General features: G+C 33.5%; 1 protein-coding gene across 3 annotated transcripts in view; it reads right to left on the bottom strand.

Annotated features, from left to right (window-relative positions):
- The window catches only part of LOC134267615 (leucine-rich repeat and transmembrane domain-containing protein 1-like), a 65,644-nt gene that overhangs the window by 13,204 nt on the left and 35,270 nt on the right, over positions 1 to 17,170 (bottom strand). For all 3 annotated transcript variants that reach the window (XM_062749821.1, XM_062749814.1, XM_062749830.1), the window contains 2 exons: positions 13,811 to 13,882; positions 10,761 to 10,832 (listed from right to left, as the gene is read on the bottom strand). In XM_062749821.1, coding sequence (XP_062605805.1) covers positions 10,761 to 10,832; positions 13,811 to 13,882 — 144 coding nt within the window. The remainder of the gene's footprint in view (positions 1 to 10,760; positions 10,833 to 13,810; positions 13,883 to 17,170) is intronic.

Below are 17,170 nucleotides of genomic sequence, written 5' to 3'. Positions count from 1 at the left end.
TTTAGGTCACCTGAGTCACTCAGGTGACCTATTGCTATCCGTTTTCGTCCGTCGTCGTCCGTCGTGTGTCGTGTGTCGTGTGTTAACATTTGAACATTTTCAGCTTCTTCTCTGAAACCACTGAACCAATTTCAGCCAAGTTTGGTATACAGCATTTATGGGTGAAGGGGAACAAAAATTGTGAATTTCATGGTCCCCGCCCCCCTGGGGCCTGAGGGGTGGGGCCAAAACCACGAAATTTAGTGCAATCTTTAAAAATCTTCTTCTTTAATCCTGGACATCAAGCAGGCTAACTGTTGACATGAATGTAATGAGCATTGAGTCTTCTACCAAAATTGTGAAATTCATGGCCCCAGGGTCAGGAGTTCTAGTGCTAGGGCGGGGCTAAATAGGTTATATAGTGAAAATGCATTATTTCTTTAAAAATCTTCTTCTCTGCTCCTGGGTATTAAATAAACTAACTAAGTACATAGTTATGATGAGAAAGAATGCCTCTTCCAAAATTGTGAATTTCTTGGCCCCAGGGTCAGGGGTTCTAGTGTTAGGGCGGGGCTATATTGATTATATAGTGAAAATGCATTGAATCTCTGAAAATCTTCTTCTCTGCTCTGGGGTATTAAATAAACTAGCTAAGTACATAGTTATGATGAGCAAGAGTGCCTCTTTCAAATTTGTGAATTTCATGGCCCCAGGGTCAGGGGTTCTGGTGTTAGGGCGGGGCTCTATTGATTATATAGTGAAAATGCATTGGGTCTCTTAAAATCTTCTTCTCTGCTCTGGAGTATTATATAAACTAAGTACATAGTTATGATGAACAAGAGTGCCTCTTTCAAATTTGTGAATTTCATGGCCCCAGGGTCAGGGGTTCTGGTGTTAGGGCGGGGCTCTATTGATTATATAGTGAAAATGCATTAAATCTCTGAAAATCTTCTTCTCTGCTCCTGGATATTAAATAAACTAACTAAGTACATAGTTATGATGAGCAAGAGTCTCTTCCAAATTTGTGAATGTCTTGGCCCCAGGGTCAGAGGTTCTAGTGCTAGGGTGGGGCTATATAGATTATTCAGTGAAAATGCATTATTTTTAAAAAAATTTCTCCTCTGACCCTGAGTATTAAATAAACTAACTAAGTACATAGTTATAATGAGCAAGAGTGCCTCTTCCAAATATGTTAATTTCATGGCCCCTATGTCAGGGGTTTAGCTATTTGGTGTAAGGAGAGGGGGGCTCTACATTACATTAATTCTTTGAAAATCTTTTCCTTTGCTCCTGGGTATTATGCCAATGATCTAAGTATATATATATATATATATATATATATATTTATGATGAAGAAAAGGTGCATCTAGCAAAATGGTTAACTTCATGCCCCCTGGGTCAGGGGTATCGGAGGGGGGGGGGGTACATAGTCTGAAAATAAATGAATGCTTTAAAATCTACTCATTAGTATTAATCAACCATATTTGATGAAATAACATTTATGATGATAAAATTTTGAAATATGTGGCCCCAGGGTCTGTGGTTCCTGTGGGGTGGGGTGCACAATTGCATGGTTTAGAATGGAAGTGCATTTTGCTCTTAGTTACTCTGATCTACTTATGGGTGTTAAGTGACTATCTAGTAAGCATTGCTAAGTGTATAATTATGTTAAGCAATAGTGCCTCTTTCAAAATAGTGATTTTCATGGCCTCTGGTTTAAAACACAAACTAAATTCAATTGTTGGAAAGTTGTTACATGATACTCAGGTGACCTATAAGGCCCGTGGGCCTCTTGTTTGTAAAATGCCGTTTGCTTTAGTTAAAAGCTTGTTCATACGCGTTATCAATGTGAGAAGAGAAAACAAGACGTCCTCAAGCAATTTATTTCTAATGATGAAAACACCGAATGACGATGAAGATAATTAAGGTGAAACTAATTACTGACACCTAGTTTTTTACATTTGATGTCACCAACATTAACAATGACTGACCGGAAGGACGTTTGGGAAAGAATTTAAATTGATATTTTATTGTCGAGATACTGGTTAATTTTAAAAATATTAACGAATTTTCAATTTTTTTAAAAATTGTATTCTGAAACTCTGGATGTATATATTTTGGCCGTTATTCTATGCAAAAGTGCATACATGTATATTTGTATTTACATTGGCTGTACATGTACAAGCATGTAAAATCGTGCAATGTTGAGATAGTCTGTTTATTCAACGAAAAAGTATATTGTTTTGTACAATAACATTTTAAGTTTAGTAGCAAATAACTGCATACTCAAATGTGCTTAATTTAATGTTGGATATTTTCCCGTGAATTAGAAACGTCACCTCCACTTACAACTACCATGCATGCGTGCATGTAAGTTTAAGATTCATAAAACAATATCCACCTCGATAAAAACAGGGGGGGGGAAATATTGCAAACCCAGCTAGTGTTTATCCGGGTATCAAAATACATAAAACTTGCAATGAATAAATGCAGAATCGATTACGATTGATTTAAACAAGCTGAAATAGACTGAAATTAAATGACATGAAAGAAACGACATGATTTCAAACCCAATTTTCCATTTGTAACTATCGGAGTACACAATGGCCAACTGTTATCTGCAACCATGTTCTTGTAAACGAGGACCGGGCAACACATCTTTAGACACAAAGCGACAGAGCTGGATATAAACTGTTTGCTATATTACAAATACGTGAATAATAGTATATTATAAAGTATTTTTTATGTTCAATGTTTATTTAATCTTTTAAAAAATGATACCCCGGTAAATGGAGAAACAAAAGAGTGATGGTAAAAATAAAACGTACGTATACAATATTACCTATCTCTATCCATCACTAATTATAATTATTTGCCGAAGCCCCTTCTCAATTACAATTGAAATAAAATACATTAACACAGAATAGAGAATTTTTTTTTTTTTGCGAACAGGCCAAAGAAAGCGAACACAATTCAAAATGATTTAATGCACCAGTGTTTAGAATTACGATTAAATGTAAAAGATGGGTGAAATAATCTTATTGAATCGCGATGTAATTAAAAACACAGTTTTCTATTAATTGATAGGTCTTTGTACACAATGGTCTAATACAATCACAAACACTAGCTTTGTTTATGTCCACAGGTGGCTGGTACACTGGTGACCTCGATAGGCAGTGTGCGATTCGCGGATTGGGTTACATAACATCTAAATGAACATGGGGATCGTAAAATGTATACAACTAATGATCGTGAATTATTCGAAGTATAAAGTTTAAGATTAATTATATAGTTTATTATAATGATAAACGTAGAAGGATAGATTTCATATCTTCCGCTTTTAAAGATGTTCACTATAAAACTAATTAAATAAAGAAAAACAGAAAAACTAGTTGTAATAAATAATTTAATAGTTAACCAAAAACACGTTTAAAACCTTATTTTGAAGAAAATCAACATAAAATACCGTAGGGTATATTATTTACAGCAAGTTATACACATGAAGAGGTCAGATTTACTTGCCGAATAAAAACGTTACATGTTTACCTGACCTGCTTTCGACTGCGTATTATGCAATTATCCTTGCATATTCGAACAAATAAACATTCTCTTCAGATCAAAAAGGTATTAAAGAACAATTTTGCTCGTAAGATCCAGATCGAAATATTTACCGTTTTTGAGTTATAAAGCAAAAACTTCCAAGCTCCATAGATCCCTAATTTTAGGGGCCAGCCCCTTTTTTATAGTATCAAATGAAAGCTCTTGCAATTATGCATAAATTTTCTTCTATATGTTTTAACAAAATATTTTTAGTTTTCAAGGTATAAAGGAAAATATGTCAAATTTTTTGATGTTTTCCGCGTTTTAACTTTTGACCCCTCTCTAGCGCCATTTTAAATGCAAAAATCAAAAACAAAAATGGATGTGCACAACTTCAATGCTTCCTCTTTTCAATTTCAAAATGTTTTGTGCTCCAGTTATTACCTTTTCTGAGCCTTTGTCTGGAATACAAAGGTATGAAAAATTCAATCAAAGGGGAATAACTCTTAAATAGAAGGTAATTTCCCAATTGTGTAACAATATTCGAAAAGGGCTTAAGGAAGCCTAAAAGCTCTGAAAATTTGAACAAAATCCGTTCAGAAATGAGGAAGATATGAAGCTTCAAAGTTGGCGTCTAGGAAAAAAAAAAGAATAATTAGGATAATCTTAATCATCAGAATCAGTAGAAGGTCTTCCGTTGGAAACGGAAGACCTTAAAAAAGCGCACATAACGAGCATTGATCGTTATTTTGAAAAAAAACAAAACAAAACAAAGAAACATTTCAAATTCCTTGACAGGAAAATCTCATTTCTAACGGAAAAAGGGATGGCCAATCAAAACAAATGGCAGCATGAAAGCAGGGGCGTCGCTGCTTCTATGTTATCAATAACGTTTTAGGATTATTATTTTTTGAAATTCATAAGAGAATATTTCAATCACTCAATATACAATCACTGCTCTCATTTTTAATGAATAAATATCTGTGCATGTACAGCAAATCAATAAAAGAGTAATAAATTAACAATGATAACTTTTATTCATATTTTGGCTCAAAATATCCCAGTGAACTTGAAATAAAAGGCACCACAGAATCTGTCACATCTGTATCATATTTGAATGTTTTACTAACTACAGACAATAAGTGCCAAATAAGAACTAAATTGTACGACAGAAGAAATGATAGATTTCCATATTTATGTAGTAATATCACCTGCATATAGTGTTTACATTTCCCAACTTATATGATACTCAAGAGCATGTTACGAATACGATCGATTTTCATACCGAGGCAGAATACTGACAAATAAGTTGATGATGTTACCGTTATTTCAAAAACCCCATTTACAACTCAGTATTTTATAAGTTTCTTTGTCGTTATAACGACCTTCCTAGCAAATATAATTATTGGCTCATATTTTGGCTGACGTTTTTCAGACTTATTATTAGGTCTTTGTTCATCTGCTGTGTTTGACTGTGGATCATCCTTTCTACGTGATCAATACATAGTGCTCATGGCGAGCGTGAACGGTCAACAGGGAATATTTACTTCTCCTAAGCACCTTATCCCACTCTGGAATTTTTTTTTTCGTGTGTCTGTCCTCTGCTTCACAGTTTTGTATAGTTTATAGATTCTTTTTTAGATCGTTCAATGTTCGCTATCTTCGTCTTTTTCATTACAAACTTGAAGGAATGGAGATCTAAAGATATTCGTTATTTTGTGGTTATTACTGGATTTTCTGTTCAACAACATTCCAATGACACAAGTAGAAAACAATCAAATATTATATACATGTACATCAATATAACACAGATTGAATTATTAGACATAATATAATTTAACCTGTCAATACTTGAGATTATATACATGCGCATTAATAGCTTTTTAAAATTAAACTTGTCATATGGATTTTTTTTTCTAGAATCATGGAACTACCACAGAAATTTATTTTTTTTGTTTAATTGTAAATTACTCCTATCAGAGACAATAGACACATTGCATCGTGTGTTTACCATTGTATAGCTAATAAGCATGCATAGCATACTGTAAGTAGTGTGTACACCCAGTCAATAACAAATAAAAGTACGCTCATGAACTGTAAATGTGTGATTTGAAAATACACATTGTAATCTGCTAAACGCTTCTGGGCACAAAATGAATATATTGCTTTCGACAACTTTGTTTTTCTTTATTTTCTTAATATCTTTTTATTTATTTATCCATCTATTTGTTTATTTATTTATCAATTCATTTTTTTTTATTTATCTGTTGTTCTTAATTTATATTAATTATGCCCACGGATAGAAAGATTTCGGGGGTATATTGTTTCTGTTCTGTCTATCTGTCTGTTTGTCTCTTTCTGTCCGCTGTCAACATTAACCTAGCCCAAAATTGAGTAGGTATGGCTATGGCTTTCATATAATACGGATGTATTCCTTGTGACAAGATCTATCTTTGGGTACCACCAAATTTGACCTTTGAACCTTGACCTTGGAGTTTGACCAACTTCTACAAAAAATACCACACTTAAACCTTGGCCATAGCTTTTGAAAAGTTGGAACTAGGGCTTTCATACTTTACATAAGAATTCATGATGACAAGACCTTTCAAATGGTATAGATATTTCTTACCTTTCGACCCTGACCTAAGAGTTCACCCACTTTTTAGAAACTTTAACCTTGGTCATAACTGCTGAACAGTTAGAAATAGGGTTTTCATATTTCACAGGTGTATTCCTTTATAAAAAGACCTTCCTTCATTAATTCATATTATTATTATTATTTATTGTATCTTTATTTTTCTTTCATTTATTTATTTATTATATCTACTGCTTGAAAAACAAAGGGGTATATAATAATTGGGTGTCCGTCCGTCTGTCTGTACATCCGTCCGTCTGTTACACTTTGGGATACCCAGCTTTTATCCGCTATTCCTATCATACCAAGAAATGAAATTTAATGAGACTTTCACAGAATCTTTGTTATATAGTGCCATTGTGCACCTCTTATTTTACGTTTTGATCTGACATATGTTTCAGTTTTCCCATGGCAAAACATCAACACTGCTCCTCTTTCTATAATATTGAAGGGTATCCATCTCTTATACGCAAAATCTCCTGTACCATTGAATACAATTAAATGATACTTTCTCATATCCTTTATAGTGCCATTTTACTTTTTGAATTGATATTTATATCGGGTCTTTGAGAGCAAAACATGGACCATTATAATCATACTGCAGGCGAGGTTATCATTTAATGAGCTCAGTGCTCACAGTACCTCTAGTTTATTTATTGCAATCAGTGTTACATATACATTCAAAAATGATCCGGAAAAAATCCGGACCTTTTAAACTTATAATGTTAATCCAGGGTTCTCCACATTTGAAAATTTAACTATGGAGGAAGCTGCGCGAAGGCGAAATGTGGCCGAAAACACTAATGCATCTTAGACTTCCTAATCTTCTTTAATCAATGATTGGTTTTACAATTTTAAAACTTACCCATTGCAAAACAAAAAATGAAATTATAACTTTTTAAAGTTAAAAAAAAATACATGTACATATAAATTGAGAAGGATTTATCCTGTATCTCATTTCACAGATGTACCAAATTTGCCAAAAACTTTAGTAACCTTCTGAAGGAATTTAAAGAAAAAATGTTGATACAGGTAACCATGGCATTTATAGATTAATAATTATAAATATTGTAGCCTGTTGTTTGAAATGTTTTGTTTCAATATGACTAAAACTGATGAATGGGTAGTGTTTTTTTTAAGTTAACACACAGAGGCACATTTAGACCAGTGTCCTTTTTTCTAATTGTTTTTACTTTTCTCGATATTGCATTTAACACCCAGTTTTGTTTACTGCTCCACGTGCCCAGAGCTAAAAATAGCGCCACGCGACGTTTCCTAACAACGGAAAGTAACTCTAAAACTAAGACGGCGATTGAGACGCAGGCTCTATGCACATTTTATCAAATAGATAATAAAGTTAAAGCTCAAAAAACAGTGCATGGGAAATTGATTAAATACAGAGAAATAAGAGTTTTACAGAGTATTTTTTTCTGACACAGAAACTTGAATCGCAAGCATGACCATCATTGTACTCGTAATACCGGTGTTGTAATCTAGTGAACATGTTGAAGTTCCCTGAAATTATTTGCATGTGTACAGGAAAATTATCTCTCAAAATAATGATCTTCTGATTGACTGTCCATTGATTGACACGCTTCACAGCATAGTCGCTGATTAACGACATGTTTGTTTAGGACAGTCCGCTTTCCTTCGAGGCATGCCAGGTGCACGGCAGTCGTAGTAATAACACAATTAACTACTCAAGTCATTAAAAAAAGTAGGTGTCAGGACTGAAATGCAATAAAATTTAATCTTGGCGGATGCTGATTTTAACCATGGCGGGCCGCCATGGTAAAACCCCTTTTGGAGAACCCTGGTTAATCGTACGATCTCGATTATTAATTTTTTTTTTTGATTGATTGTACGTTTTTTATACCCCATTCAAGTATTTTTCTCTCGTGTTGAGGTGTCCATGCACGGATGAAGGGCTTAAAATACTATACTGGACAACTCAGGGCCACTGAGCAGTGAGCAGTAAAGGTTACTTATCGTACAAAGGCCTCTCGAGCTCGTGAAACGAAGGTCTCATCTAAAAATCTTTTAGCTTTCACTTCTAACGCAGGTAGCTTGGCGAAGAAGTCTTTTCAAGTTCAGAAACATATCCTTTATTTATATTCAAAAAATGATTAAGATTTATTTAGTGTATGCCCTTGCGAAAGAACGATTTAATGAGGCACCTCGATGTAAAATATACCTAAACTGAACATAAAAACACGACAAATTATATAAATACATTCTCTCGATAGTTAATGAATAATCGCACTAAACAAAGGATACACCTTGGTGTTAATAGCCTATTTGAAACCTGTAAAACATATTCAGTTTTATAATAAAACGCATTTTAATTGTTAAAAATTCCTCAATCTGCCTTTCACAGCACATGAAATACATCATTTTTACCAAAATGACGTCATGATTGACAAGTGAATCGAGATAAGTGCTTTCTTTATAACCAGCTGTATGGGATTTAACTAGCAATCTTTTTTAATGCATTGATAAGTTATTTTGTTGTTTGTCATGCTAATACAGTTTCAATTTGCAAATTATTTCATTTCATGGTATTATGAGTATATAAAAGTCATATTTTTGTGTGACGTCAAAGTAAACCTTTCCCATATAAATTAGGCCCCGCGTCCTTTTTTCAGCCTCAACAATGTTTTATGGACTTTTGATCTTGAATACTGTTCGTTATCTCCATATATTTCATACTTAACAGTATCGCCAATTTTGCCAAACGTCGAGATCCCTCACTGCTCAATGACAGTATTGTGCCGCGTATAGGTCAGAATTTGGATTTTAGGTAATTCACCCTGAATATCTTGAATCCTTGGATATCTCGGACTTAATGGTCCCATCGAATTCGAGATAACGATGTGTGACTGAACATCTCTTGCACCTGACCTTGACTGCATATTTCTTAACTGCTACACTATTTTATTCACATACCATAAAAAGAGAAATGATTAATCCCAGAGATATCATTAAAAAAACTAACAAAAAGCCCAAGGGCCTAAATGGTCATCTGAGTATAATATAACAATTTAAAGGATCCATAAAATAGAACATAGAGTGATAGAATGAAAAAGTTTTGTTGCCCAAAAGCAAGACAAATGGGATAGCCAGGATCAATGAAATGGTTTTTGTAGTATTTATTAACAACTAAAACATTGAATTCTAATCTGTCATTTAGTACTATCACCATGCAGACTATAAAGAAAGTTCTTCTGTACTTTTTTAATCCCCGTATTGTGACCTCTCACATTGGCTTCTCTTGGTCTTTGAAGAACATTTAAGTTATTTTTGTCTCATTTTTATTTATTTATTATTTGCAAGTCTATCTGATCATCAAAACTATGAAAGAACTTTTTGTATTATACAATAAATATTTTTGCATAATTCTTTTATTCTAAAAACATTTAATTGCATTATTTACAATGATCAATTATCAAAAGTACATGGCAAAAGGTGAATAAATAGAGCTCTGGCTAGGACTAGAACGCTTGACAAAATGGTCCTGGTGTTAAAAATTCTGGTGAAAATATCCTTGCTTATGAAAACTTTGATTCTGTTTTCCTGTGATATGCCAAGGAGCAGAAAAGATTTTCAATGAAATAATGCATTTTCACTACAGATTCAACACAGCCCTATCCTTACACAAAAAACCCATATCCCAGGGTCATGAAATTCACAAATTTGGTAGAGGTATCCTCATCATTAAAATTATGCACTTAATTGAAGACTTTCAAAGAATTAGAACATTTTCACTTCATAACCCTTATCAATATTTTTAACAAAATTAAATAGAGCCCCGCCCTCAGATGAGACCATTTGACCTAAGGCCAAAGAATCTCACAATGTGAAAGAAACACTCTTGTTCGTCATATCTATACACTAAGATTCTTTGCTTTATAACCAGGAATAGGAAAAAATAATTTCAAAGAAATCATGCCTTTAACTATATAATAAAATCGAGCCCCCAATCACCAGGGCCATGAAATTTACAATTTTGGAGAAAAGCATCCTTGTGCATCACAACCATGCACTAAGTTTGTTTATATAATACCAAGAATGAGTTAAAATTTTCAAAGAATTAATGCATGTTTACTATATAATGAATAGAGCCCCGCCCTACCACAAAACCCCTGACCCAGGGGCTATAAAATTCACAAAATTGGAAAAGGCAACAATGCAGAACAATTACTGGCAAGTTTTGAAATATGCAGCTTACGTCATTTCCATCTGTTACAGTCCAACCATTTAATGATAACTCATGAAATGTTTGGAATTTATATAAACCGTAATTTGCTGTCCAGTGTTTTAAAGAAATATAAAGGGAGAAAATCGGTTTGGTATATGTATGAGAGTCACACATCAAACAATAAGCTCGTTATTTTCTGGTTATGATTCAAGCAAACAGAACTCCATTAACAGTCTTTGTCATTTATGTTCATCACTTACTTTGGGTTCTCAAATATTGGCGGATCTCTAAGGAGTGTGAAGAAAGTAATATGTCTTTGATCTCGGTAATTCCTGAAACCTAATACACACCTCATATTTTTTTTTTAATCTGATGCTTAGATTACTGATGCAGCTGCAAAATACTTACAGTATTTTTAAATTTTGCAAACCATTAAAGGTGTTGTTTTGAATTGTAGTTATCTTGTTGGAGCTCAGCCATCTGAAACAGATTTTTGAAATTATTTAAGCGAGTATTTTTGCTATAAGCATTCGGTTTATTGCCATCAAAATCCAAAGAAATAAACAGAATATCCAGACAATTTTACAAGTATGAGATTTAGTGCATGTTTACATATACAGTTGAACAGCTTTAGATTAAGACCTTTACTAGGTACTCAGGGCCATTGAGCTGTCACTGTTCTTGATCGTTCGAACGCCTACCGTAACACAAGTCCTTGGTTTAAATGTCTCATCCAGAGGACCTGCAATTTTCATTTCAGAGTGCCGAGCGCGCTTGGCTAAGGATCAATCACAACCTATTTTCTATTGCATTAAGCCAGTTGCGGCCGTAATTCGAACACACGACCTTCCAATCACAGGGCGAGCGCTCTACCAACTGAACTACCGTGACGGTGCACTTTGTGTTGAAGGAACCAGTATATAAAGGATCTCAGCTAGTATGTCTTGTGCATTTTGCTCGTTGTTGAATATAATACTGATTGTTCGAATGCCATTTCAGTTGAAGAACTTAACCACTCCAATTATAAATGCAATATTAAGATAACAAGAACTTAAGCTCAGCATCTGTTAGCTCTACTTACAATTTAGGTTAACATTCACTTTGATTTAAAGGCATGATTACTGTGAGTTAACTTCGAATTTCATATAAAACTTTTATTATACCATGATTTATAAGAGAAGTATATGTTCTTTTTGGCCTTTGTAAATCTTGAAAGAAAATCACTCTTAACTCAATTTTAGGCAATTATGTGGAAGAAACATATTGTTAGATTCATAGGACAGTATATGTCCAACTCCTAAACTTGATATCAAAACGATACTGGAGTTCCTTATTTAGAATATTTATGTTGTCTTCGGTCACAGATCTTCCAACAAAATGTTGGTATAACGATGGGTATTGATTATGCTCTTTTATTAGCCGACCAGTTTCTATAAAGTAGAATTAATTCAAAAACTTCTACATGAGAACAACTCGTGCTGTAACCATAAACCTGCCATTTGGGTACAGTATATGCACAAAAAACGTAAGTTTCATGTTTTAACGTCTTTGTCACAAATAACGATACTTTAATTCATGAATACCCTTAATTTTTCATAAATGAATACAATGCACGGTAGAAACATCTGTATCGCTAATTCATGATTACAATAATCCCTCCATATCATCATTTTTTTTTTTTTACAAAAAGTAAATATCTGTACACCTACAGAAAACTGACGACGTACTTTCAGTTAACAACATTTAGTAGCAGTTCAGATTTCGACACAAAATATCCCAGTGAACTTGAAATAAAAGACACCACAGCGTCTGGCATATGTTTCGTATTTGGATGTTGTAATGACTGCAGACGATAAGTGCAAGTAACAACCTAATTATATGACAATAGAGATGAAACAGCTTTTCCATCGTCATCTTTCCTTATTTATGTAGTATTACCTCCTATATATGGTGTTTACATGTACATCTCCCAACTTATTTCATACTCAAGAACATATTACCAATTCGATCGATTTTTATACCGAGTCAAGCTTCCTAGACAAGATAATATTAACGGAATTTCAACAACCTTGTTAAAACTCGGCATTTCGTGAATTTCATTGTTGTTATAATGACTTTGTTAGCAAATATAACCAATAATTGGGTCATATTACAGCTGACGTTTTTCAGACCCATTGTTATGTCTTTGTTTATACTAAATTCGATTACGAAATGTCCCTTCTATCTGATCAACACACAGGATTCACATTGAGTGTGTCAGGTCAACAGGGGATGCTTACTTCTCCTAGGCACCTGATCCCACTTTGGAATTACCAAGGGTCGTGTTTTTGCCCTCTTTATATTATTCAAATTGTTTATAGATTTTTTGAGATCTATCTTTGTTCGCTACCTTCACCTTTTTTATTTCAAATAAAAGAAAGGTTCAGATCTAAAAATGTTCGTTATTTGTGGCTATCGGGGATTTTCTGTTAAACAACATTTAAAAACTCACGCAGAAAACTGTTAAATATTGTATATATCAGTATAACACTGATCAATTTAACTTGTCAATACTTGAGATTTACATACATAATCATTAATAGCTTTTCAAAACTTAACTTTTCGTTATATTGAATTATTTCAAGAAACATAGAACTAATAGATGATTTAAAAAAAAAACCAATTTGTAAATTACTCATTTCGGGGGCAATGGACATTAGTGTTGTGGTTACCACAATTCTAATAAGGAGGCATTGCATATATAAGTAATAACAAGTAACAACACTTTCATAAACTGTAAATGTGTAATTTGAAATTCACATTGTAACCTGCTAAAAACATCTGAGCAAACAATGAAATTATTGCGTTAAAAAACTTTGTTTTCTCTTTATTTTCTTAATATCCAATTTTTTTATCTATCTTTATTGTTTTTTTATCTATCAATTTATTTTTTATTTCTCTGTTGTTCTAAATTTATATCAATTTTTATTTTGTTTTTCGATTTTTTAAATTTACATAATTATTAATTATAATTTTTTTTATTTTCATTATTTTTTATTTCATTTATTCATTCATTTATTTATATATTTGTTATTATTTTATTTAAGTATTTTATCATTATTTTTTATTTCATTTATTTATTATACCTACCACTTGAAAGGATGGGGCATATAGTTATAGGGGTGTCCGTCCGTCCGTCCGCCCGCCCGCCTAGCTGTTATGCTTTTGGGTATCCGCTACTCCTCTTATACCAATGAATAAAGTTTAATATAACTATCACAGAATCATTATTACATAGTGCTGTTTTGATCTCCTATTTTACTTTTTTTCGGACACAAGTTTCGGGTTTTCCATAGCAAAACATGGAAACTGCCATTCTTTCTATAATATTGAGGTTATCCATCTCTTATGCACCATTCCTTTTATGGCACTTGATAAAATTAAATGAGACTCTTATTGCTATATCTTTATATACTTACAGTGTCTCTAATTTTGACAAACCGCCGAAGGCCTTGTCTCCCACTGTGGTTATCTGATTCCCCCTAAGATCCCTGAAAATTGTTCCATAACTTTGTTATTAGTGATTTATTTTCTGTAGTATTTTAACGATTGACTTATAATACAATAAAACAATAATTATTAAATTGTGCTTTAATTTTGTTTTTCTCTTTTAAAGAAGCCGATACAGTAACGCGCGAACATACATTAAAGTTTCGATGTATGCCCACTCACTTAAAAGTGTGACACACATGACTCAAATCTCTGTCTTTTTGCACTCCTTCTGGGATACGGAGGCCTCGTGCTAGAATTACGGCTGCGACTGATCTAACTTTATTAAAAAATATATCTACTATTCCCTCGTCAAGCGCTCGGCACATTGAACATTTTTTTCAGCTCAATCTTACGCCTGAACATCTGAACCAGGGGCTATGAAAATCATAATGCTAGATAAAGCACCCTTGCACATCAAAACTATATACTTTTTTTCATATTCTGCATATAACCAGGAGTAGAGTAAATGTGTTGTTCATAATTTCTGAAAATGTTGCCATTTTCATAATTAAGATATACTTCGTTAATTTTTTTATTGCCCAGGAGCAGAAAAGATGATTTAATGCAATTTCACAATTAATTTAAAATAAATTAATGCAATTCACAATATAATAAAAAAGCCCCTCCCCATACCCCCCACCCTACCCACACACCCCATACCCTGACCCAGGCAACATGAAAATAATAAATTTTGGAAGAGGAACTCTTATTCCTTACAACTAGACTTAGTTTATTTACTATTCAGGAGCAGAGAAAAAACTTTAAAAAAAAATAATGCATTTTCACTATATAATCAATAGAGCCCAACACCTGAACCCTTGAACCCGGGGACACGAAATTCATAATTTTTGAAGAGGGCGCTCTAAATCAATAGACCCCGCCCTAACATCAGAACCCCTGACCCAGAGGCCAGGAAATTCACAATTTTGGAAGAGGAATTCGTGCTCATTACAACTATGTACATGTACCTAGTTATATTATCCGTCTTTTCCTTAAACTTCAATATGCCAATAAAGGAATTGACGCGGTTAATATAACTAATATTAATCACAAAAGGGACCAGTCCTGTATTCCGCCATATTTCAAGTTAAAGACTACACCTTGTATTTCCTACAAATATACATCGACCATTGCTTCCAAACTTTTCAATTACAAAAACACTTTACATGGCCTGGATATCGACTATTTAAAAAATAATCCCCCTTCGTGTTCATGTTCTTCTTCGCCCTATAACTATAATCCTGCTGGAATTATTAAGGTGACGTAAAAATTTTATATTATTCACTTATTTTAAAAGGTCCTAAATAGAGGGAGCCCCAATCCTTTAACTGGCGTCGGAATTTCATAAATATTATGGATTCTGTTGAAAATTACGCCAGACGATGGGCCAGATAAAAAAAGAAGACATTGACACATTGTCAGAATGGATTAAATGTATCAGATCCATGTTAAACTCACATATTAAAAGAATGAGGGGCAAAATGAAAACCATCTATCCTTCTGTGTTCAATAAACCAGATGTGAAAAAAAGACTTAGATAGATTACACGATCAGTACGTACTGGTTCCTGCCAACAAAACAGGTAACAACATTGCCTTCGTTTGTAAGGCTCATTATATAAATTGCATTCTAGAAGAACTTGGATTTAATTCTACAAGTGGTAATTCTACTTATACTCATACTTCTCTTTCTAAGGAAGAAATTCTTCAAAATCACCTGTCAGTTTTGAATACTTTTAATATTCCACAGAGCCAAAATGAATTTGAACTACCTTATATATATTGGATTTCGAAACTTCATAAGAATCCTTACAAACAAAGATACATTGCAGGTTCCAGTATATGTTCAACCAAGCCTCTTTCGTTACTTCTCACTAAAATATTGACAGTAGTGAAGGAAAAACTTCAAGAGTACTGTACAACTATATATTCAAGAAGTGGTGTAAATCAGATGTGGATACTTAGAAATTCTAAAGAACTTTTGGCCAATTTGAAATCAAAAGCCTTTACAAAAATCAACAGCTTAAAAACTTACGACTTTTCAACTTTATACACAACAATTCCCCACGACAAATTAAAATCCAGGCTTTTTGATATCATTGACAGCTGCTTCTTCAACAAAAATGGAACTCGTAATTTTACTTACCTCGTCATTGGTCATTTGAAAAATTATTTTGTTAAAACAGATTCTGATTGCACACATAAGTACTCTAAAGTTGACATCAAGAAGATGCTTGAGTTTCTGATAGACAATATCTATGTGGTTTTTGGAGACCAGGTCTTCCAACAATCTATTGGAATTCCAATGGGTACAAATTGCGCTCCGTTATTACCAGACTTATTGTTATATTCATATGAAGCAGAATTTATGCAAAATCTTATGCGTGAAAAGAAGAAAACACTTGCTGTGGCCTTCAACTCGACATTTACAGTGCAGGGAAATAATTTTGTTACAGCATCAATGCTGATTTTGGTACTTCCTATGCTTGCTGATTTTGATGCTTCCTTTGCTTGCTGATTTTGATGCTAGTTATCCTTATCCTGATCCTGGTTTGATCCTTATCCTGATGCTGGTTTGAAACTAGGTCAATGCTAGTAATGCTACCGGAAGTAGGATTATCCTGCTGGAAGTGGATAATTCAAAAACAACATCGCTATTTTAAGCCATTAAAAATAATTTTTGGGGTAATTTTTATTTGTAATTTGTATTAAATGACTTTCCTTTATCTGTTTTCACTTTGGTCAATGCTTGTTCTATCCTTTGCTTGCTGATGCTGATCCAAGTAATGCTGTTTTTTTAAATGCTGATGCTGATGCTAGTTCTATCCTGATCCTACTTATGCTGATCCTGATGCTGGTTTATGTAACAAAATTAGTTCCCTGCACTGTAGATATATCGACGACGTATTGTCAATTAATAATGATAATTTTCATTCCTACGTCGACACGATATATCCTGGTGAGCTTGAGATAAAAGATACAACAGAGTCCGACACTTCTGCTTCATACTTGGATATTTTACCTGAAAAAGGTAATGGTAATCTAACAACCAAGCTATATGATAAATGTGATGACTTTAACTTTTCTATCGTCAACTTCCCTTACTTATGCAGCAATACCTTCATCACCTGCATACGGAGTATATATATCTCAGTTGATTCGATACGCAAGAGCATGCTCTACGTATGAACAATTTCTTAAACGAGGTAAATTATTGACAAGCAAGTTGATGAAACAAGAATATCAACAGTCTCGTTTAAAGTCATCATTTCGTAAATTCTATGGTCG

Source organism: Saccostrea cucullata, unplaced genomic scaffold (genome assembly GCF_032062105.1).
Source record: "Saccostrea cucullata isolate Sc308-1 unplaced genomic scaffold, CSIRO_AGI_Scuc_v1 ctg6554, whole genome shotgun sequence".
In the NCBI taxonomy this organism is placed as follows: Eukaryota; Metazoa; Mollusca; class Bivalvia; order Ostreida; family Ostreidae; genus Saccostrea; species Saccostrea cuccullata.
The sequence above is the reverse complement of the archived record's forward strand: the minus strand, read 5'-3'. Positions and strand labels throughout refer to the sequence as shown.